Below are 25,321 nucleotides of genomic sequence, written 5' to 3' on the forward strand. Positions count from 1 at the left end.
TTCATTCATGTTATCAGTCAACTTAAAATTATATACAGGAATGTATACCAAAATAAATTTTGAATTAAACAGTTTCTCCTGGTTATAAATTTACTTTTCTCCTTAGGTATTTGGAAACTTTGTTAAGACAAGTCAGCAATGGTCATATAGCTTATTTCCCTGCAATGAAAGCATTCGTGAACTTACCTACAGAAAATGAATTAACATTCAATGCAGAGGAGTATTCTGACATATCAGGTGAATAATACTATGACACGTTTTGGAGAATGAAGAAATGTTGATTCTTTTGGCTTCGATTTTGTTATGACTACTTTCATTCAATTATATGCATACTCATACATTATATCATAGACTTACTTTTGCATATGTGTTACTTTTTTTACTCCAGAGACTTTCTCAGAATTTTTGCATTAATAATTTGTCTATAATGGAATGTTTTGATGTTAATGTTCATTTTCTTGAAGTATTTGCTCTGTCAAAGTGTAAAATGAATTACATTTCCTTTCAGAAATGAGATCATTATCAGAACTGCTAGGCCCATATGGTATGAAGTTCCTAAGTGAAAGCCTTATGTGGCATATTTCATCGCAGGTTGCTGAACTTAAGGTAATACAGTCTTTATCACTTTTAGCTTATACACATTAATTTCTGAAAAACATTTCAAGAAAATCAACAGCTAGCCTAGAATGTTAATTACTTTTACCTGACATGGAAGTTCTCATATGTGAATGAAATTGTAGAGCTAGCATGTCTTTCAGTAGCACCTTCATTTTGTTCCGTTTCACAGATGAAAAAACTAAAAGCCTAGGGAGGTGAGTTGTCTTGCTAAAATGGGTACTAAAACTCGGATTTCTTGACTTTTTGGTCTACCTTTATTCTCTTTTACTATAATGCTTTTCTTTGACTGACCGTGTTCACAATCTAGCCAAAGTCATTTGTTTAAATTTGTAGTTTGAATATATTCATTTCTACAGTTAAATAATATAAACATTATTAGACTTAATGTTTTTTTCTTATTATTAAGCAGTCTTTTAAATTACCTTAACGTCCTTTTAAGCTGGATGAAAAATGTGTTTAGAATACTTAGCATTTTAATAAAGATGTAAAAGGGCTAAAATAGCAGCATTTTAAATAACTCTTTTTTAAAGCCTTTTAAAAATTAATATTCCAGTGTTAAGGTGATTTGTATTAAATGAGTCTGTGTGTATAATAGCTGTCTAGTTTTCATAAGACTTCACTTAAACTTTTGAGCTTATGACCAGAATAGAAAAAACATGTTTTAAAATATGTTTTTTCTTTGTGAAAGTTTTTTGGTGTTTATTTATGCCTTGCATTTTTTAATTATTTAAGAAGAGAGTATGTCGCATTGATAAGTAGCTTGCATTTCAAATATAGCACTTAGAGACCTAAATGTGGTAATCTGATTTACTGAAAATCAAGCAAATGTATAGGATAAGTCAGTTCCTGCAAAGTTAATAATATTTTGCTGAATGAATGAAATACATGGCAAGAGTCAGTGTCACTAAAAGGAGAGGCAGTATTACCCAGTGGTTAAGAACTCAAGCTTTCAAGTCAGGCTCTCCTGAAATGCAGTCCTGTTACTTACAAGCTTTGACTTGGGCAAAGTTTGAACTCACTAGGCTTTAACTTTGAGAGAATATGTGAGTTAGTTAATACATGTCAGACACTTAGGTACTCAGCATAGCGCCTGACATACAATAAGTACTGAGTAAATATTATTTTGATATTCATCATGTTATTGTCCTCTCATTGTTCTTTTTTAAAAGAATGTTTTGCAATTCTTATATAGAAGTCAACTTTTAGATACTTTATAGTGCAGATTTTCAATACACAAACTTTATACTTACTATGGTTTTAAATACACAAACATTGCAATGCTAATTTTTATTTTTTCCAAGCAATACTATTAGACTCATTTCACTGTGAATACATTATCTTTTCTGTCCTACTATTCTCAGGTAGCAAATTTCTCATCTCCAGTTTATTTTGTGTTTCTTTCGGTATGAGATAATAGAAGAATTATGTCCCAGTAATTTTAGTTTTGCCAATTTGTTTTTATTAAAACTGAATAAGTATGTACTTCTAGAATTGTTAGCATTTTTAGTGCCTCTTTGTTCTTTCATGTAGTGAATTGAATATGTGATGTAGTTATAAAAATTAGCTTGTTTGGCTCTCTCTGTATTCATATCTATGAGAATTCAAAGGTATCCGATGTCTTTACAGTACTGGAAGGCCCCTTGTAGGTCTGGCCTTTCACTTTTCCTCACCTCCTTTACTCTTCCAGCATGATGTACTTACTTGTTGTATCACTTCAAAATACTCTTTACTGAGATACTGTCTTAGCTCGCCTTCTCATAACATTCATGTATTTTTCAAATGTCATTCTATCAGAATATCTTTCCTTAACCACACTTTTAAAAATTTATTTATTTTATTTATATTATTATTTTTTTATTATGATGACATTGGTTAACAAAACCCAGTAAGTTTCAGGTGTACAATTTGGCATTCATACTTTTTTAAAAAATAGCAAGCATCACTTCTTATTCTCATCATCCAGCTTTACGTATATCTTACCTGTAACCTCCCATATCATGTATATGTTTATGCCACTCTCACTAGAGTAAAAATTTAATTATAAATTCTCTTAAAACCTTGATGCTAAATTAGTTTCCAACATAGAGTAAATGCTTGGTAAATATTTGTTGGATGCAAAAATAAAAATAGCTACTAGCTTTCTTGACTCTTTACTTTTGTCTAGGACTTTCTAAACTTTTCACATGTATATTATTAAGTCCACCAAATTCTTAAAACTAGAGTTGTCCCCATTTTACAGATTAGGAAAGTAAGACCAAGAAAGATTAAGTAATTTGTCTAGGCTCACCTGCTTAATAAGTGTAAAAACTGAAGTTTGAACCTATTTAGTCTTATCTAGCTCCAGTTCTTATACTAGTACCATGTCTTTAGGAATGAAAGGGATCTGAGCAGTCATCTAACCCACCCTTATCTAATGCAGGAACATATACATTTTTCCTGGTAGATAATCTAGTCTTTTTGAAAATGAAGTATAGTCTCATCAATTACTGCATATCTCTAGTTATGTTTGAGTCAGTATCTAAACAGTAATTTTTGATTGGTCCTCATTCTTAGAAGAGGCAGAGACTGCCTTTGACAGGATCACTCTTTACATGTTTAAAAACTTGTATATTACCTTCCTCTTTCCCATGTGAAATATATTCATATTCAGTCTTACTCTTTTCTGTACACATTTTCTCTTGTTGGCGTCACTGTTAGAGAATAGGGCCAATTCAGAGTGAGACTAAACTTCAGCTAGAGATCTGAGTAGTGAGGATGTACTTACCTATTCTGGATACTGTACTTACTAATACAATATAAGAGAGCATTAATACTTCTGGTAGCTCTATCAAACTATTTTCATATTAACTTGGAATCAGATAAGTTTTCTTGTTTTTTACATATACTGACCTTAAACCATGGCTCTCCACATCTTACATTTTGTACAATTTATTTGTTGTTCTTTTAAAAATTTATTTGTTGGATACTGTCCATTATTTCTGGATCTTTTTTGAGTTCAAATTTTGTTAGTCTTGTAACCACTTTTATATGTTTAACTGTCTTATTTGTGTCCTAACTATTAATGTGATCAAATATATTCTTGAAAAAAAATGGAAGAAGCTTGTGTTTTAACATTTCTCTCATATCTTAGAGAGACTATATTTTCTTTCTCGGATACTTTTAAAATTAAATTTAAAGGTGATGTGATGATAGTATAAATAATGTTGACTTTTTTAATGCTATTGAATTTTATGATTTAAGAGTATTTGTTGGCTGGATTCTTTTTCAAATATCTGATAATAAACCTGAGTCAAAAAGCCAGACCAAATAAACATTTTATATAAGAGCTTGGAATCATCATCTTTGAGATATATCGGTGTGAGTTAGCTTGAGTTTCTCATTAAAGGTAATATGCTCCCCAAACCAAGATTGCTTAGAATACTAAAACTTTCTTTCTCCAAAACTTGATTTTAGTAACAGTTTTCTATGTGATTATTCCTTACTTTAGCTGACTTTTTATTTTACCTTCATAAAAATTTTTATATTTTATTAATGATTTAATGTTAGTTATAGGAAGACTTTTTTAAAAAGATTTTACAATTATGTTTTGGTGGTTAGGAGTTTTTATTTTTACTTTTCTGCTTCTCAGGTACTTATGATGAAATATTTTTCAAAAGGCTTCTTCATATGGTTAACCATAAATATGAAAGCTTTTCATTTCTAGCATTGTGACTTTATCATTTAGGTTTCTTCAAAACATAGTCCTAAAATTCAGTTTTCTGGAATTGCACAGTGCTTTACAATAATTTTCTTAGAGAAAATTATTTTTAACGACACCAAGAAATAATCCAGATTTCTCTGGATTCAGCTACTGATGTATTATTAAGAACTGGAGAAGGTGTTATTTTTGACTTTGTAGTCTCAGCCTCTGTGTGAGGCATACACTTCCATGGGTATTCTTTATTTTATTACATAAGAAATCTGATGATAATATGATGTTTCATATAGACAAGTTCAGTGGGTTGTATACTGTCCTATCTCACCGAGGTAAATCTCCAGAAGTACTCAGTCTGTGAATGATGATTCTAATTTCACATTTTTCAGTGTCCTATAAAATTACTTTCTATAGAATAACAATATGTGAAATTACAGAAACAGACATATAGAGGTTTGTTTCCACTATTGATTGGCTAGGTTATTGAGACTAGGAGTCCCTAACTGCTGTGGTCTGTTAGGAACCAGGCCACACAGTGGGAGGTGAACGCCTGGCAAGGGAACAAAAGCGTCATCTGTATTTGCAGCTGCTCCCCAGCACCAACATCACCGCCTCGGCTCTACCCTCAGATGATCAGGCGTTAGATTCTCATAGGAGCACTGGTCCCTGGTGCCAGAAAGGTTAGGGACCAGTGATTTATATCTTTTCTCCTAAGACCAACTGAAAAAGTCTGAGAGATATATAAAGAAAAAGAATCTTCTTTTAAAGAAGAACTAAAAGGTTATTTCTAGGCTAAAATCAAGGAGAATGCGGGAAGTCAGACACAAGCCTAGCACTGGAAGCCACTTTTGAAGACATTTGCTAATCCAGAGATAACATATGTTAAATTAAGCTATAATTTTGGTGGCCTTGTAGGGTAAGATGGTTTGTAAACAAAAAACAAACCTGCCAAAGTGGGGAGTGGGATGTCTGCTTAAATTCCTCTCCACCCTCTTTACATAAACACGCAAGGAGACAGTGAAGTAGAAATGAAAATGATTCACCCTTATTCAACAGGAGCTCTGTTCCGGTTGCTCTCTTTTGTCCAGTGAATCTTGAGTCTTGAACTTGGATTAAGGTGGTCCTCGATGAGTAGCACTCCAAGGTGCTTGGCAGAAACTAACAGAAATTCTCTCTGGAGATAGGTATTTTCATCCTAGGCTTTAAATGGTTCCTGCAAGTAATTTTTCAAACACAGTGATTTCCATCTGGAAGGTGGAAGTCTATTGGAGATCAGTAGAAGGTAGAGGTTGGAGGTTTACTTAGTACATATGGCTGGCTGCCATGATTCTTAAGTCATTCTCCCTCTCTCTCTCCTGCCACCTTCTATTCCTGGTATTCCTGAATTTAGAGTCTTCTTGTTGCCATCATTTAATATGATGATGAGAAGTTAGATGTATAACAGTCTCTCATATAGACATGTAATAACCTCTCTGTTTTTAACCTCAAGCCTTCCTTTCTGTGCCACCATCTATAGTTTCTGAGCCCTGCTTAGGTCCTGAGACATGCATTAGCTTGCCTTCTACATTGTGTCTCCCTTACAGGAACTTGCTGATCACATTTCTCATCGCTACTTAATTTTTGCTCCAGTTTCTATCTTCTAGAAATTTGTTGAAATCTTTCATTTTGTCTTTTAATTCTCTTCTCATTTCACTGGGTTTCTGGAGAAATCAGAGTTTTAGATATATGTATATAATTCTCTACATTTAACCAACACTTCCACATAGTTTACATACTTTTTGAGCATTTCTATAGGTAAAATTTCTGAAAGTGGATCAAAGGATATGAACATTTAAAATTTTTTTTATATTATCAAGTATCCCTCTGAAGATAATTATACTCCATACTCTCTGCAATAGAGCATGATGATGCCTCTGATATCATTTTAGTCTTTTAGAAATTAGTGCATGAGATGTTTTTGGGGGAGTTACAATGTTTTTAAGAGTATCCTGTAACTTCTTAGTGCTCATTTTCTAAATTGACATAGGCTAAATATTATGTGCCTGCATTTTTTTTCATCTTAAACATGACCTTAATTGCTTTAGTTTCTGTTTTAGCTGAGGATCTTTTTATTTCAAAGAGTAAATTTGTGTGCTAATAAAAATAAAGGAGAGCTTCTTTATATTTAATGGTTGTGAATAAATCATGTGTCAGACATAGCCAACCCTATGCATGTGTACTTATGGTAAAATATGTTTATTACTTTCTGGAGAAGAAAACAACCAGTCTTCTTTCCTACTAAAATTCTTGGAGTATTTCATTTGGAGTTGTGCCCATTGAGTCAGTTTATTCTTCCAGACCTGCCAAAAGAATTGTTTTTGGCATTTTACAGATCAGTTCTCTTAGTTCTTCACAGAGCCCTAGAAGATTTTCTTTTCAAATGAAGTAGGAAATTGCAATATGGATTGCGTTAAGCATGTAACACTTTCTTAACAGGAATTTTTTTTAGTACTGTTGATTTGTTTCACTTTGTTTTTCTCAGTTTGTTCCAAACCATTTCTTTGGTAATTCCTAGTATTACTTCTGGCTTTCAGTCCATTCATCAGTGATATTACTCAGTGGCTTTAAATATATAGAGAGCTTTATTTCAGGATGCAATTGAAGAAGAAAAGAAAAAAATTAAAGATATAAACTACACCTTCAAGAAGAGATGACATTAACTTTTTTTTTCTAAGAGTGATGTGTAAGTGTAAACAAATGCATTAGGACAGTGGTCCCCAACCCCCGGGCCCAGGCCAAGGACTTGTACTGGTCTGTGGCCTGTTAGGAACTGGGCAGCACAGCAGGAGGTAAGAAGTGGGCAGCGAGAGAAACTTCATTGTATTTGCAGCCACTCCCCAGTGCTAATAGCATCAGTGCCTCAGCTCCACCTCAGATCATCAGGCATTAGATTCTCATAGGAGCACTGGTCCCTGGTGCCAAAAAGGTTGGGGACTGCTGCTTTAGGGTAATAGTTCTTAAAGTATGGTCCCCAGATCAGTAACAGCATCAACATTAACTTGGAACTTGTTAAAAATGTGCAATTTTTGGTTCTACCTTAGACCTGCTAAATCACAATATATAGGTCTGGGACTCAGCAATGTTTTCTAATAAGTTCTCCAAATCATTCTGATGCACACTAAGCATTGGGACCTATTTCTTTAGAGATTAAGGGCGTAGGTTTTTAAATCAGACATACTTGCATTCAAATTCCAGATTTTACTATTTAAAATATCTTTGTAACTTTGGACAAGTTAATTTCTCTGAGCCTTAGTTTCCTCAGTTTTAAACTTGGAATATCACCTCCCTCATTCGGATCAGAGTAAATGGAATTGTTAGTAAATTGTCTAGTCTGGGAGCTTAAAAATGATCACAGTATCCTTACTATTAAATATATACTGTAATTTAATTAATTATATGCCATAGACTATAACTTATTGATTCTAAAACAATTATCTCATATTAACATATATGAATTGTGTTTTATAGTCAGATGATTATAGAAAACATGTCAGTTTAATTGGTAAAGTTTTTTTTTTTCTTAATGGCACATTTAAAATTCAGTGGTGGCTTTGATTCATGGATATATGATACTGTGTTCAGTAAACATGAGCACTCTCAGGGTTGGGCATATAGTTTGAGTGTATATTGATTGAATCCATTTTAAGATGAGACAAGTATTGAATTGACCCTAGGGAGAGCAGGCAGTCTAATCAGAGACCGTAGAAGTTGAATTTAGCAAATAAATGAGACTGGAGCTGAACATTTGATTGAGAGCATAATGAGAAGTAATCTGAAGTAATATCAAGTAATATAAATCAAATATATACTAGTACAGAAAAAATGATTTTTGTAGATTTGCTATATAGTTTTTCATGCTCCCCCTAATTCAGTTGTCATTAGCCTTGGCTCGTAACAAAACCACTATGGCACTTTAACAGCATTCTTGCTATGTCTTTGCACTCTGACCTGCTGAATTGATATATGCAGGGGTGAAGCCTGGACATATGTATTTAGAATTATATATATCCAAATCTAGGCTTCATTCCTGAATATTTCAAATACATGTATGTAGGCTTTCTAATACATATACCTAATATCTCTTCCAGAATCAAATTAATTATATTTGTTTTAGTTATAACTTTTAAATTACTTTTCCATTGGTCTTTTTAAGAAAAACAGTCTTGGATGAATTATGCTTTTCTTGAACAGTTATCCTTAACCCTCTTCCCCTATTTATATCCCTTCCTTTTTTCTAGTCTCTTCCCTTTTTTCAGTGGTGCCTGAAAGAGAAGGTAGATAGTTGACACTTCCATTTGATAATTCGTATTGGGAAACATTTGCTCTTTTATAATCCCCATGAAGTGGTACCATACCCAATAAGTTAGTCTCCCTCTGATTGTATATATCCAGCGATGAACTCTAGGCTATCTTTGGCCAGCTTTAGCTTCAACAGTTCTTTTTGTTTCGGTTGGAATTTACTGCTCTCTATCCACCTCAGTGTCTGCTTTTTATTATTAATGCTGTTCTGTGTCTAAACATAAGATAATCCTTTATCCTACTACTTATCTTTATTGCTTTTTCCTGAACCTCTCTCTTGAATTTGCAAACTGAAAAAAAATTAAGCCTATGTAAATAATTTTAAGATGCTTTTATTAAGACAACAATAAAAATGTATAGCATAGAGCATCTGGATTTCATGGATTGTATTTCCTACTTGCCAGATTGTAATTTCCAAAAGCTTGCTCTTATCTCTAATACAAGGAGGTCTATGCCTGACCTAGGATCTTTCTTTTTTTTTCAGAAACTTGTGGTGGAGAATGTTGATGTGCTAACACAAATGAGGACCAGCTTTGACAAACCAGACCAGATGGCTGCACTCTTTAAAAGATTATCATGTGGGTAACTCATGATACTTTCTATAAGCATTAAGAAGACCTTGACACTCAATATTTAGTTTTTGCTCAAAATTTGTAAACAAATATAAGTAGTAAATTATGAATAATACTCTTTAGCTTATGAAGAAAATTATAAAAGTTTTACAGTCGAAGAATCTTTTAAGTACTTGTTTCACAATTTTTTACCATATTCTTAGTACCATGTGTCAAATATTTAATGAATATTGTCATCAGTTCATGAACCCATTAAATTTAATATAGTAAATCTATATTAATTTAGATTAATGGAGAATTGACTTTTGAGTCTGTAACTTTCTAAAAATCAACTTGAGGTATAATTTACATATAATAAAATGTACACATTTAAGTGAACTGTGATAGATTTTGACAAATGTATACATCCATGTAACCATTATCACAATCAAAATATAGAGCAGTTTTATCACTTCAGAAAGTTTCTTCATGTCCCTTTGTACTCAGCTCCCCCCGCATAGCCTCAAAACCCCATGACTTACCTGAATTCTGTCACTGTAAGTTAAATTTGCTGTTTTAGAATTTCATATAAATGGAATCACAAAGTGTCATATAAATGGAATCACAAAGTGATACTCTTTTGTGTTTGATTTCTTTTACATAGCTTTTTTTTTTTTTTTTTTGAGATTCACCAATCTGTGTTAAGTGAATCGGTAATTTTTTCCCTTTTATTGCTAACTAGTATTCATTGCATGAAAACTTGAACTTGCAGCTTTAAAAAAATTTTTTTTAATATCTTTTTGATACTGATTCTTTGTGGGAGGTATACTGTGAAGTAACATTGAATCTTAAATATTTATTAAAGTTTATTTAGCCAAGAAGCTATTTTAGATGCACTTGAGTTAATTGTATTTTCATTTGCTTTTTGTACCTGAACTCAGTTATAATTAAAAATTATTTTAAATTATAAAATTATTGATTTATGTAAAAGCCTTCTCAACATTAAGAAATTAATGAAATTCCAAATAAAACATTGTTTATATTTGAGAAAACCAGAGATAGAGTTACTTATCCTAAATAAAAAAATAATCTTTAAAATTAAAGTCCATTCATATATTTTACATACTTCCCCTTTGATATTTTTCTTTTAAATGTTTTGTAACGATATCAAATTTTATAAAGCTATAAAATGAATTAGAGGATCACTTTATTAGGCTATCTATCCTGCCTTAAAAAAATATAAACTTATTTAGTACAAATTAGTATAAAATTACACTAAGGTTACCTTGTAGAGTAGATTGGTGGTTGCCAGATATATAAAGAGAAAGCAACGAGAGAATTTTCGGGGGTGATGAAACTGTTCACCACAGTGGTGATGGTGGTAACACAAGTCTATGTAGACATGCTAAAATATTTTCCTAGAACTATACACCAAAAGAGAGGAAAAAAGTCAAGTTTACTGTATAGTATTTTAAAAAATGAAATTAAAAATGAAAAAGATTGTCTTGGTAGCATTATAGGAAGGTGTGTGAATAGTTAGTAGAAAATTATTAAATAGCTACCTGATTTGTTATTGTTTTACTGTATACTTATATTTTCTAGTCTTTTTTCTTTATTATCATTTTTGTTTTTTTCATGTTTCTCTTTTTTTTAAATACTCATTTAACCACCCAACTAGCCTTAACTCTAATTAACTTTTTACTAATAAACAACACTTGACTACATCGTCTGGTCAGAAGCAACTAATCCACTGCAGTGTTCAATTCCTGTTTACTGTTAGTTTAACTCTGTTTGTGAAATTGAAACAAAATAGAGTTTGTTAAAATTCCAAGCAGAATTTGCGGGTTTTCAAAATAAAATCCATAATCTTTTATCTAGATTCTGTTTACTTGAATTTTGTGTATAATGGTAGTGATTAATGACTTGTGAAATTGGCCAAAATCAAAATCTAAATTGTTGAATTTTAATGACCTATCTATATAACAAATTTTTCTTTAAATAGAATATATTAAATCTTTTATGTTACTGTAGAAATAAAATCTTCTCGATAGTGGGTTATTTAGAGAAGTAGAGAAAGCTACCCTTTCAGTTGAACTATTTTCCATAGTATTCCCTTTGATCTCTACCTTTACCCTATATCCAGAAGTTGATTTTCACAGTCAACAAACATTCGTTTAAATTCCCCTAAAAAGAAAAAGCGGTGTAATTTATTAAAAATAGCTTTGAATTGGAAAGTAATCTGAAATTAATTTTCAGTTTTAGGCTTTCTAACTATGTGACTTAAACAAATTGAATAATGTCCCTATTCCTTACTTTCTATTCTATGATACTGTGTTTCTTGGGGCTAGGTTCATCACTTTACTGGCTTCCTTAATCCAGACCTTTGTTTTCTTGTTTTCTTCCTTTTTAAAACTCATTTTGCTCACTTTTGTCCTGGCCTTGCCACCATTTATCTACAAACCTGAAGGTTGCCTCCAAGGACCTTAACTTTAGTAATACTTTGGATGTTATTATCCCCTGAAACTGTTGCACTGGTAAAATCTTGAATTTGAAACTTCGCTTTCAGACCAGAGTCATGTCTTCCAGCTCTCCCACTCCTTCACTGCTATTAAACTTTTTCTAGCTCATTGAAACTTTGATGTCTCTCTAGTTTTCTAATCAGCCTATTCCTGGCTTTACTTACTTATCCATGCTGGAGTATGAAATTTGGTTAGTGATTTTAATCGCTTTTTCCTCTGTACTGTCATACTCTTGACTTTCTGCTACATTCATCATCCCAAGCAATTTCACTGATCCCGGAAGCCAGCGACTGCTTGTGAAATGACAATTTTTAAATCTGTTGTTAAAGCTGCCTTTTAATTCATCCTACCACTCTTCATATTGCTAAACTTTTTGACTGGCTTGTATTCTTCTCATCAGAAACTTTACAAGTCTGAAGAAAATGGAACAATATCTTTAAAGAGCTTTTTAAAAAACAGTTTAGAATTCTATAGCAGGCAGTGATACCTTTCAAAAACAAAAGTGGAATTAAGATTTTTATCTGATAACTTATGAATTACAAGAAAAGTTAAAAGAAGTTTTTTAGGCTGAAGGAAGAGAAAATCAGCTAGAAACTTAGATCACACAGACAAAAAAGAAACAAAGAATGCCTAAAATTTGAAATATATTTCATCTTTCCAATTCTCTACTCTAAATATACTGTAATATGGCTGCTTTCCCATTTGCAAACTCAGGTCTTCTTTCCTCACTCTTATTCTACTTAGTTTCTCTGTAGTGTTTATCTCTTTTATTCTCCTTTTTATTTTTTCCTCTTCATATGCCAGTACTTTTACCTCTACCTTTTCTTAGTTGTTGTTCTACAGTCCTATTGGGAGAATGCATCCAGTCTTATTTATCAATGTGTCTTAAATATTTATCCCCAGCCTTGACTTTCTTTTGAGCTCCAAATATTTAACACCAACTACAAGTTGACCAGTAGTTCTCAAAGTGTGGTTTGTGGACCAGAAACAACAAAATAGCATTACCTAGGATCTTGTTAAGAATATAAATTACTGGGTCACACCCCAGACCTACTGAGTCACGTTGCTGGGGCCCAGCAAGTGATTCTTATTTGTACTAAAGTTTGAGAAACATTGTTAGACATCTTCAGACATATGACCCCACAGACACTTCACAGCGTTCAGTAATGGGAATAATCCTGCCTTCATGGGAGGTGTAAGTGAATGGGGAGAAAAAGCCTGATATTCTTTATTGACCATTTTATTACCTCCCTTGCCATTTTTCAAGTGACTCACACAAGAAAACCTGGGTATCTTCCCTGATTCTTCTTATCATTGCATTCTGCATCTAGTAGCTGTATCTGGCAGATCAGTTCACTAATTGGTAGGTCACAGTTGGCCCAAAGATGTACTTTGTTTGGCCCTATGCTGCATTAAATTAAAAAAAATTTTTTTTGATCAGTATTTCTATAATGAGATATTTTGCATAAAAAAACATCTGGCTTCCCCCCCAAAAAACCTGGGCATTTCCCACATGGCGGTGATTAGCTGGAGCTAAGTTGCAGCTGTCCCCTTTAGAAGTTTTTTCTTCAGTCTTTCCTACTCACTGCCCTGTCTTTTTTGTCTGCTTTACTGTTTTATGTTACCTGCTGTAGGTTTTTGAACTTGTAACTCCTACTTCAGATCCCACCTCTTAAATCCCAAATCTGTTCCTGTGGCTATCGTTTCAAGGCTTTATCATTGTTTTGTCTATAGTCATGGCTTCCTAACAGTCAGTCTTTCCATTCTAACCTGTCTCCCACATTCAGAATCATATTTTTAAACATACTTTTCCTATCACTCTTTGTATTTTGAAAATCTTGAACAACCCCCTTATTGCTTGAAGGATAGTTTAAACTTGTTAGCATGGTATTCAAATGACTTTATTTGGATTAACTTCACATCCAGCAATTTTTTTCCAACCTTTCCCCCACTATTTAATCTGCTTGCTTGGCCCAAGACCCCCACATAGCCACTGCTCTAATATTACTTCCTTGGAATGTGTCTTGGTCCATTTGGGCTGCTAACACAGAATGCCATTATTGATGTATATATTCAAGAGGAGGTTATAAGATATAGTTTTTGCAAATTTATTATTTAAGTTTTGGGCAACAACAAATTTTTGGAAAATACATGCTATCACACTACTTATTTTTCTAATTATTCACCTGTTTTCTGCCATTCCTTTTTCTGAGTTGCTATTCTTTCGTTTTATGGCCTGGAATATCCTTCTCTTCTTACTCCTTTATGCCCAGCTTAGATGACATTTTCTCAGAGAAATCTTTCCTTTCATCCTCATTTCTTCTTTCCTTTTCTTGATAGTAACAGTTTCTAGCCTCATTTCGTGGATAACCATTTTATTGAACATCTCATATTCTGGGTTTCAGGCATTCTGCTCAGTGCTAGAGATAAATAAAAAGATTAATAAGACTGGTTCCTGCTCTTGTGGAATTTATGACATACTTGTGCGTTAACATCATTTTGTTTAACACTGCTGTTTTAATTCTCATCACATTTTGGCTTACATAATAAAGGGTGCTTATTGTAAAGGTTTAAACAAACGACACATGAGGTAAAAGTAAAAATAAAACAATTCTCTCCAGTCCTATTCTTCAAAGGTAACTATATACTTAACAGTTTTAACAGTTTTCTATACATCTTTCTAGAAATTTGTTTGGTATATACAAATATATATGTATATCTTTTTGTTTCACATAAATGGGATAATATTTTCTTAGTCATCTTGGCAATTCATTTAGACTGTTACTTAAGGTCTAGATTATTCTGTTTATTGTATTCTTCTTACATAGTGTCTTATATGGGAAGTAATTCAATAAATGTTCGTTGTTATTTTTTAATATGAAGGTATTGATCCTTTCGATCCTAACCGCCCTTGATTTTTTTAAACCAAGTTTTAATGTTGAATATGTAGTAATAATTTTCAGAATAATGCCTTGTAACTAAAATGTAAATGATCAAACCCATTCATACTCTTTATCAGCCTGGTCTTGCTGAAACTGCTTGGGCTGTCAATAGTCACTTTTTGTTTCTGGACTTTCTAGACCTCAGCAACTTACGAATTTAGCATCTCCAAGTTCCAGGGCCATTTGAGCTGTTAATTCATGTCTACTCTGGTCAGCTTCTTTCTCCTCTTAGTCTCTTTCCTCCTACCTCTGCCATTTCTGAGATAGGATTGTACTATCTCATATATACTATCTCATATCTCATATCTCATATGATTGTTTCAAGATTCTGGTGAACCATCTAAACCATTTTAAAGAATAGAGTGTACTGCATTTGAAATAAACTATAATTTTCTTAATTTTAATATCAGCTTTCAATACATTTGCCTCTTTAATCATTTGCTATAATCAGATTGCTATTAGTTGTGCCTTTTATCATGGAAATTTTATGACAAAGAATTTTCTCCAAGGTTAAGAAAGAATCCAATTTACACTCTTCTCTTCTCCCCTTCTTTCAAATTTAGCTGTTGACAGTGTCTTGAAGAGGATGACAATAATTGGTGTAATTTTATCCTTCCGCTCATTGGCACAAGAAGCACTTAGAGATGTAAGAAACCATTATAAGTACATATCTATATCCAAATAATCCCTTTTAATTTCCCAGAAATTAAAAGCTATTCTTTATAGTTGGCAGTGATATAATTAAAATTCCAGTTTTCATAGTTATCTAAAGTAAAGTACACAGAAATTAAAGGTATTTAAACTTTGTTTTGGTATTGAAATTCAGAGGGTATAACTTACCTGGATATTGCATTACTTTTTAAACTTTACTCTTCATTAAAGCATTTTCCATTTTGACTATACTCGGTTTGGCATCGAATACATTCCATTTCTGTGCATCTCAGAAAATCACATGAAAATAGATAAAGTAAGATAATTTTTATGATAACTAGAAGTAATCGAGTGGTAATATTTCATAAATTTAGAGATCACCATTTAAAAATAACTCTACTTTCTTGTTTGTTGTCTTGCCTAGGTCTTGTCCTACCACATTCCTTTTCTTGTAAGCTCAATTGAAGATTTCAAGGATCACATTCCAAGGGAGACTGATATGAAGGTAATAAAATTTCCATTTGGATTTTTACAGTTTCTAAAATGAAATATTTAAGTTAAATATAAAATAAAATTTGATAAATCCTAAACTACTATTAAGTTTCTATTTTAGAGTGTCAGTTAGCATACTTGCCTTTGAAAATGCATCTTTGAGAGCTCAGCACCAAAATACTATGTAGGTATTTTGAAAGTCAGTCTTCAAGTGTAAAATGGGTTGATACCGATCTTTTTTTCTTAAACTGATAGATAAGCTGTTTATACATGGTCATAGCCGAATGAGAAAGATGACCCAGTGAAATAAGAGTTGTTCTGTTTTAAATGAAGCTAAATTCAATCAGTTTTTAAAACTTTTTTGCTATTCTGTTTTTAAATAATAAATATAAGATAGAAGGTTGGTAGCCTTATGTGAATCCACAGTTTTGTTTTGAAAATTTATTGATCATAAAATCCAGCCACTGATCTAACGCAAAAAAGAATTAACAAGGGGAAAAAATTGAAAAAGGGCCTAACCGGGCCAAAAATTAAGGTTTCCAAACCTTTAAGGTTCCTGAAAAAATTGTTTTCTGTTTCTCAAATTTCAGAAATCACTGACTGAAAAAAGTAAATTCTTTCGTGTGACACTCAAGTCTCTTCTCAAAATTGATGCCACTCAAACATTTTAAGCCTTATCTTTCATCTCTTGTTCCATCCTCCTTCTACTCTTCCCTTTCTTACTCTACCCTTGTCTTTATGTGCATCCTGTGAGATAACAAAATCTTTGTGTGCATTCTCACATCTGTTTTGTTCTCTAATTTATCATGCCTGAAAATTCTGCCATTTTCTATTTCTGCCTTTTGAAATCCTGCTTATTTTATAAAGCCTGATTCAGTTGCCATCTAAAAAACATCCCTTGATTCTCTCCAAGTGATGATAAAGATTTTTTTCTTAGTGTTACTAGAAAACTTTGTTTGTTCGTTGTAGAATTACATACATTCTGCCTTGTGTTGTAGTTTGTGTTTTTCCACTTAAATTTATGTTAGATCATAAACATAGTGAAGACCAAGACCTAGTTTTCTTTATTTTTGTTTCTCTCACAGTGCTTTGTACAGGATAACATTTGAGATGAATGATTGTCCTATGATTTTGTGATTGAAAACTGTATGAATAGCACAAAATTATTTTTTAAGTGGAAACACTATAGGAAAAAATTAAACATTAAAGATGAATCAGTCCTTGAGAAGGTACTGGTGTGCAGATTATGAGAATAATAATTAATTTTCTGAGCAACCACTCAGTTCTCTTAGCACCTGACATAATTGTATTACATTTCTAGCAACTTTAAATAGAACTTCCTACTTTTTAAAAACCAAACATATGTTTATTAATAGTTTTATTGAGATATATTTCACCTATAATAAAATTTCATTTAAAGTATGCAATTTAGTGGATCTTAGTATAGTCACAGAGTTGTGCAACTATCACCAACCAATTTCAGAACATTTCATCACCCTAAAAAGAAACCTTGTACCCATTAGCAGTCATTTCCTATTTCTTCCTATTTTCAACCTGTGGGCAGCCACTAATTAACTTTCTGTCTTATAGGTCTGCCTATTCTCGTCATTTCATATAATTTATATAATACGTAGTTGTTTGGCACTGGCTTTTTTCACTTAGTGTAATGTTTTCAAGGCTTATGCGTGTCGTAGCATTATATCATTATTTTTATATTGCCAAATATTCCATTGTGTGGCTATATATCACATTTTATCTTTCCATTCATTAATTGATGGGCATTAGGTTGTTTTCACTTTATGACTATTAGTAAATAATGCTACTGTGAATATCCATGTACAAGTTTTTGTGTGGACATATACTTTCATTTCTCTTGGGTATATCCCAGGAGTGAATGTGCTGGGGTCATTTGGAAACTCTATGTTTAACCTTTTGAGAAACAATCAAATTTTTTTCAAAGTGGCTGTACCATTTTGCATTCCCACCAGCAGTGTATGATGGTTTCAGTTTCTCTATATCCTTATCAATACTTGTCATCTGTATCCTTAATTATAATCATTCTAGCGTGTGTGCTGTGTAAAACGTCATTGTTTTGATTTGCATTTTCCTGAGGTAAATGATGATGAACATCTTTTCATGTGATCACTGGCTATTTGTATATCTTCTTTGGAAAAATGTCTGTTTAGATGCTTTTGCTTACTTTTAAAATGGTTCGTTTGCCTTTTTCATTTTGAGATGTAAGAATTCTTTATATATTCTGGATTAATAGATACATGATTTGTAAATTTTTTTTTCCCATTCTGGATTGTTTTTTCCTTTTCTTTACTGTGTCCTCTGAAGCACAAAAGTTTTTAATTTCAATTTTTTTCTATTGTTGCTACTAAGAAACCATTGCCTAACCCAGAGCCATAAAGATTTATACCAATATTTTCTTTTAAGTATTTTATAGTTTTAGTACCTATGTTTAGATCTGTGATCCATTTGGAGTTTAATTTGGGGAGAAAGAATGGGTATTGGATCACAAACAAATGATTACCTAGAACTTAATCCATGGCAGTTATTACTTTAGTTATTAGAAATTCCTTTGTCAGATTTTCAGTCAGTACTCCACATAAATCTATTATAAGTAATTTACCATGTTTATAGGTATGATATGATTAGGCCAGTATAATTTTTCATTAAACAAGTATGAAGTATGGATATAAGCATAAATCCATAAATCACTTTTGCTCATTTATCTCTTTTGGCTTGATATTTTATCTCCCTGCTTCCAAGAAAAATAACATCTTTAGAAAGATTCTGTTGGGATTTGCCATAGAAAGTATACAAGTTTTATTTGGCCTAATAATAGGAAGTTATAACCAGCAGCACCTCACAAAGTACTAAATCATCTATTTAGTATAGGTTAGTTGGGCAGTAGTTCCTGCGTAGGCAAGTTTCCAAAATTCTCTAGTGTTCTGTAAGCAAACTCTAAACAATATATCTTTTCTTAATAGTGAGATTTCTCAGAAATTTGTTATACTATTTCTTACTCTGTAATTTTTTATATTTTTTTTATCAGGTTGCAATGAATGTGTATGAATTATCATCAGCTGCTGGATTACCTTGTGAGATTGATCCTGCCTTGGTTGTAGCTCTCTCCTCACAAAAATCAGGTAAAATGCATTAGTAAATATGTAGTAGTCTTAGTTAAAATTACCAAGGCAACACAGATACAGATGTGATACTTACCTCTTTATTCAAATGCCTACTTTATGTCAAGCATTTTTCCTTTTTTGATAGAGTATATTAGTGCAGAAAAGACAATGATTCCTGTCTTCTAGAACGTATGTTTTAGCATAGTTATCATACAGATTAGATCATTTAAGCCATAAGACTGGATGAGATTACTAAATCCTTTTAGTGTTAATGCAGAAGTGAAGAGGATCACGATCTGAGCTCTCAGACACGCTCAACTTTAAGAGCTCAGGAAAAAGAGGAAGAACTACCAAAAAAGAAACTGAGAGGGAAGAACCAATGAAGGAGAAAAACCAGGAAAGAGTCGCTTCCAGGGAAGGGGAAAGGGAATGGTCAGCTACAAAGAATTAATAGGTGATGCTGACAAGAGCAAGGACAGTGGAGTTTTCAGGGCTAAAGGCTGACTAGAGAGGGCTTAAGAGAGAATAGGAGAAAAGGAACTGGAGATAACAAGTATAAAACAACTCTCTCAAAGGATTTTAAGTTAAAGGGGAACCAAGAAATGAAATTATATTAGCCTGAGGCATGAGTAAAATCAAGGGAAAGGTTTTTTTCAGGTGAGAAAATAAAAATTTTTGCCTATATTTATTTGTATGCTGACAGATATTGTCTAAATGATATTTAGAAAAGGGTGCTATTTTTTAATTGAACTAGAGGTACTTACCATCAGGAGTGTGCTTTATTATATATTATTAAACATTTAAAAGATTTTAGGCCAGCCCTTTGAAATGTAGTACCAGAATGCTCTAGATATTTCTAGATTTGTCTACAAAGTAAATTGTTTTGCCATTCATGCAGTATGTTGAATATAGTCACATGGATAATTACTACTATTGCTTTATTTGCTATAACTGTATTTTTCATAATCAGCCAAATTTTAAAAACATATTCTGTTCAATTCTTAGTTATATGTGGTAGTGAATAATAGGATAAGTGGAGGTTCCCAAGCACTAGAAAACCAACAATTTTAGTACACATTACAATAAATATTTTAGAAAGTGTTATATCTTAAACGCTTTAGGACAATGCTAGTTATTTTCGTTTATGACTGCTTTCTTGTCTTCTAAAATTGAGAGGTTGGAAATCTAGTCCAGTTTACACATTTATATCTTTTAAAATGAATTTCAAATTATATTCAGATCTATTTTAGAAAAATTTAAGGATTTTTGGATGGTTTTGCAGAGTAATGATGAGATAATGTTTTCTAAACTGTAATAAATAGAATTTTCTTATAAAATTTTATTGTCAGTGTTCAGTTAGGAAATTTTAGGATTCCAGTTATCCTAATTATACTTTTTGCCCTATAATCTTAAAACTTTTAAAAGGGGAAAAAAATGTTAGAGCTACCTGAAATATACCTGAGTAATAGATAAATAAGCCAACAGTAACATCTATTATTTGTATATATATTTCTTTTAACAGTCCTGATTAGTTCTGTAGAGGCTCAGTGAAATACCTTATAACAAAATTAAAACTTGCCTTTTCTGGTTTAGAAGATCAACTCTTAACTAATCTTGAAGAAATACCTTGGTTTTATTTTTAATTTTTCTGCCTTAGAAAACATAAGTCCAGAAGAAGAATATAAAATTGCCTGCCTCCTCATGGTCTTTGTGGCAGTTTCTCTGCCAACACTGGCCAGTAATGTGATGTCTCAGTATAGCCCTGCCATAGAAGGTAAAGTGGTTTAAAATTGTTTTGGCATTGGAAAAGTTATGAGTTTTGATATGGTAGATACTTTTCAAGTAATTGATGTTCTTTTATAATAAAATATGGGTTAAGTTCTGCCACTTACTAGCTTTGTAACCTTGATTTTTCTTTTTCTAAGCCCTAATTCCTGATATGTGAAATGTGTATATGTGAGCTTATTGGTGTCTGAATGTGTGTGGGGCAGGTGATGGTGAGGGAGTATTTAACTCTTAGGATTGTTTTAAGGATTGGATGAAAAGATATTGGTAAAGCAGCTAAGCACTTCTTTTTTAAGTGTCTAAGAATATAAAACTGATGTAAGATTTCTTTTAGGGGTTTTTGGAAACTAGCTTGTTTAATACTGACATAGTCATTTGTTGCTCTCTTACTACATTATTTTCAAAAGCACTAGTCCTCATGAAAGTGAAAGCAGAGCAAGGCAAGTTATGCCCCAATCCTGCTTTTAATCATGCCATGATTTATGTAGATTGTGAAGTCATTAAAGATTGGCCTTCTGTGTCTTATTTGATATTTTGGGGGTCACACAGAAACCACAAACCCCATTTGTACTTTTTCAGGGCACTGCAACAACATACATTGCTTGGCCAAAGCCATCAACCAGATTGCTGCAGCTTTGTTTACAATTCACAAAGGAAGCATTGAAGACCGTCTTAAAGAATTTTTGGCGGTATGTATAATCAATAAGCAAAATCATGACATTTTATGAAGAGAATTTTCAGTAGCTATGAGATGTAACAGTAAATTCGAATTTAAAAAGTTTTTTTGGAAAGAATAATAGATGAAGGCAGGGCCTTAAAATCAAGAAGTTAGTTTAGCATTTTTCCCCTTTGACTTATAAGTCTCTCATTTCTAGAGCTCTGCAGTATGACTTTTTTCCCTAAGCTGATGTTTGTACTGCCCTAGAAGTTTGCCTAGGATTTGAAAGAGGAAAAAACAAAACAAAAGAAAATCGAGGCTATCAGTGAGTGTTCCCTCTAAAAGGATGTTACTTATTTCCATTTATTTGGAGAAAGACTGTTAATGATGACAAATTCAAAAATAAGAATACTCACTACCAAAAGTTGTGCTAACCCTAGTCACATGAAATATGGCTGTCAGTTTCTTTGTTAGTGTAGCTCTTTTCTTTATCAATTTGCCTTTTCTGTATTCTACTTTAAAGGAAAGATTCATCATGGTGTAATGAACACTAGAATATATGCTTCAAGTTGTAAACCCTGTTAGCTTCTTCTAATTTTTTTTCATTTTAAAAGCAAATGTAATATTAATGTGAGAAAATAACTTCTATTTTAAAGAAAACTATTAAGATTTAAAATTTTTCTTTCAATTTTCTTTATTTTCCTGCACTTAAGACTTAATATCCTCATCTGACAATGTTCCCATTAATTCAAATGCAGGGTGAAATTATTTGGGAACTAAGAAATATGGTTAATACGGATACGGATTTAAATCATTTTCAAAAAAGACGTCCTAAAAAAATGGTTTTAAAGATCAATAAGAATATTTGATCATATTTATTGTCATTGTATTTATACATTAATAGCTCTCAAAATTATTGCTTGAATATAAAGATCCTAAGCTTATCTGATTTGTTATTTAATTGCTCATTAGCTACTGAATGATTGAAATGTGTTGCAAGTTGGAGCATACTGAAAATAACTGGTGAACATTTTATTTTAAAAACTTATTTAAAATGTATGTGTACTTTTAAGCTTGCATCCTCCAGTTTACTGAAAATTGGCCAGGAGACAGATAAAACAACAACAAGAAATAGAGAATCTGTTTATTTACTGCTAGATATGGTAAGTCTCATTTCAGTTTTTATTAACAGCAAAGAAGTTCCAGTCATTCGTGATATTCTTTACTTGACATTTTAGTGATTAAATAACAGTAAGGGCTGAGGTACTCTTTGATCTCTTGTGTTGACTCCACCCAAGCTACGCACTTTCTAAAAATTGCTAAAAAGACTGACATTTCTTGTATTTTACTATATGGCAAGCATATCAGAAAACAAAATAAAAAGTTAGCGTTACCTATAAGGTTATATTTTTATGAATAGTTTTTCAACCTGTTGGGAAACACTTTGGCCTTATATTTTCCTAAAGTATCAGGTTCATCTCTACCAGTTTTTTTGAGTTTTCCCTATTCTGACTTCATTTCTCCCATTTAATAAAATTTTCTGTAATTCTGTATACTTAGTTGCTTCTTTTCACTGTCCATGAACCAGTCATGCTTGTTTCTACCATGTGGCTCCTCACTTAGAATGATTTCCTTTACCTGCAGAGATCTGCATCTAGCCTAATGATGCAGCACAGTGTTTATTATAGCTCAGATCTTTTTCCATATAGACTTTCTTTATTACTCTGGCCTTCATTAATCTTTCCTCCCTTTTGAACTCCTCTAGAACTTATAGTTTTCCACTTAATTATAGTTGGTTTTATGTTCGATATGACTTTCTAGCTTAGTCTTGGGTCCCCAGTTATACTTGAAGATATGCCCCACATTTTAAATATGTTTACATTCTCTTCTCTCTGATAAATTGTTGAAGGAAATGAAAGTGTGCAATATATTTCTGTTGATTAATTGATTTAATTGAAATAGTGATTTTTAAGCATTTTGATAGCATATACTGTGGCACATTTATATTTCAAATTTTAAAGTAAAAAGAAAATGATTTTTGTCTGTCTCTAATAAGGATGATATAAAATTACAGTTTATTGTCAGTGATTGTCCTCATTACAAATAATTTGAATTCTGACCATTTTGGGAATTTTTCAGATTGTGCAGGAATCCCCATTCCTGACAATGGATCTCTTGGAATCTTGTTTTCCTTATGTTTTGCTGAGAAATGCATATCATGCTGTCTACAAGCAAAGTGTTACATCTTCTGCGTAAAATATCTACTTATTGAAGACAAGCACGCATTTTTGTTGCCTCGGTTTTACCTGTAAACTGTGGAGCTATTTTACCTTAAAGCCTGAAAAACAGTTTTGTGGATAATAAATTTCTTTGATACGGTTGTATTTTCTGATCATTGGTTTCTTAATATGGTTGTGCTACAATATACTTGGTTGATTTAGGTTGCACATTCACTGAATTCACAGAAATTCTATAATTTTAGAGTATCATTTGGAAAACATATTATCTCTATGTTTTTGATATTTGATAATGAAAAAAACCTTTGCTTGTTTATTTCTGAAAAAGAATTGTATTTAGTGATTATTTTAGATAGTGATATTATAGCATTCATCTGTGTGTAAATTATTTCATATAGGGAAGAGTTCTGATCTGTACCTATGGTTCTTATTGAAAACAAAACTGGATGTGCATTTCTGTGATGTTATGAATACATTTCTACTTTATTTTGAAACATTTGCCAAACTAAATACTGTAACACTGTATAACATTAAAAATATTAAAGGACTGCTTAGTATTAGAAGCAGACTATGTCCCACAATTCTAAAACAGCAGCATATGTTGTTGCTTGTATAAAGCCTAGTGATAATTTTTAGACTAACTTCCATGGTGCCCTATTGGCATTAGCACCTACCATTGTACCCTGCTGTATAATAAACAATCTTAGACATTTATCAACTGTTGATACAAATGTTAGTCCCCTAACCACTTTTTATATGTTTTAAAATTTTGAAATTCAAGTGTACCTGCCATAACATAAAATAAAGACTAGACTCTATCACATTTTGAATGATTTCTTTGAGATCTCAGAGTTTTTTTCAATAATATGAAAGTTTTAGTTTAAAATAAACTTTAGTTTCGTTTAGGAATGTCTAACTAAAGCATTGGCTACCAGGTCAGCTATTACAAGGTTTGTTTAAATGTTTTGAAAAACATTTCTCTGGAAAAAACTAAAATTAGAAAATAAAATGACATAACATTTTTTAAAAATTAAGAACTAAAAGGAAACTTGCACGCCATCAGCTTGCTAATTGTATCTGTGACCAGATGGGCCGTTACTTGAAAGAATGGGGAAAAAATGGAATGATCATGAAGCTAGTGAAAATGTTGTTGAAAACTACATCAGTAATGAATGGGAACAACAAAGTACCTGTTGCTTGGTGGCTAGCATGGAGGGCAGAGCAGCTCATTTAGTTTAAAAACTAACCAGACGTTAGTTTGATTGGCATTGGAAAGACTTTCTCAACAGGTTTGTATCTGGTATCCTGTAGCACCTCTATGGTTCAAAAGCTTGTATATACTCTGGTAACTTGTGTTAAGATAAAAGAAAGCTACTGTGAACTCAATTATAATGTTTTTCTTTGTTCAGATACAGAGAATGAAATGAAATTGAGGTGCCACAAGATTATAATACTATCTTGTGTATGATTTCTCCAAGCCATATTTAAAGCAGGGAATAGTTGTCACTATCTGTTAAAATTTTTCAGTGGTTCTGAGAGGATTTTTTAAAAGGGAAGGGATTTTTAAATGGAATAGTTTTAGACTCTAAATAGCCTGATCACACAGTGAACAATTGAAACTAAGATTAAATACTGTTTGTTCTGAAATATTAGGATCCAAGAGTAGTAGTAATTTGTTGGTAATGATATCCTGAGAGTA

At 32.2% G+C, this 25,321-nt stretch overlaps 1 protein-coding gene across 1 annotated transcript in view; it reads left to right on the forward strand.

Annotated features, from left to right (window-relative positions):
* Positions 1-24,455, forward strand: part of NCKAP1 (NCK associated protein 1) — a 77,067-nt gene extending 52,612 nt beyond the window's left edge. Inside the window, exons 22-31 of the mRNA XM_011359942.1 lie at positions 107-237; positions 509-606; positions 9,135-9,228; positions 15,226-15,308; positions 15,738-15,818; positions 18,867-18,960; positions 20,600-20,716; positions 21,307-21,416; positions 22,459-22,548; positions 23,525-24,455. Coding sequence (XP_011358244.1) covers positions 107-237; positions 509-606; positions 9,135-9,228; positions 15,226-15,308; positions 15,738-15,818; positions 18,867-18,960; positions 20,600-20,716; positions 21,307-21,416; positions 22,459-22,548; positions 23,525-23,641 — 1,015 coding nt within the window. The 3' untranslated portion in view covers positions 23,642-24,455. The remainder of the gene's footprint in view (positions 1-106; positions 238-508; positions 607-9,134; positions 9,229-15,225; positions 15,309-15,737; positions 15,819-18,866; positions 18,961-20,599; positions 20,717-21,306; positions 21,417-22,458; positions 22,549-23,524) is intronic.
* Positions 24,456-25,321: the final 866 nt, after the last annotated feature.

This window comes from Pteropus vampyrus, unplaced genomic scaffold (genome assembly GCF_000151845.1).
Source record: "Pteropus vampyrus isolate Shadow unplaced genomic scaffold, Pvam_2.0 Scaffold2, whole genome shotgun sequence".
Taxonomy (NCBI): Eukaryota; Metazoa; Chordata; class Mammalia; order Chiroptera; family Pteropodidae; genus Pteropus; species Pteropus vampyrus.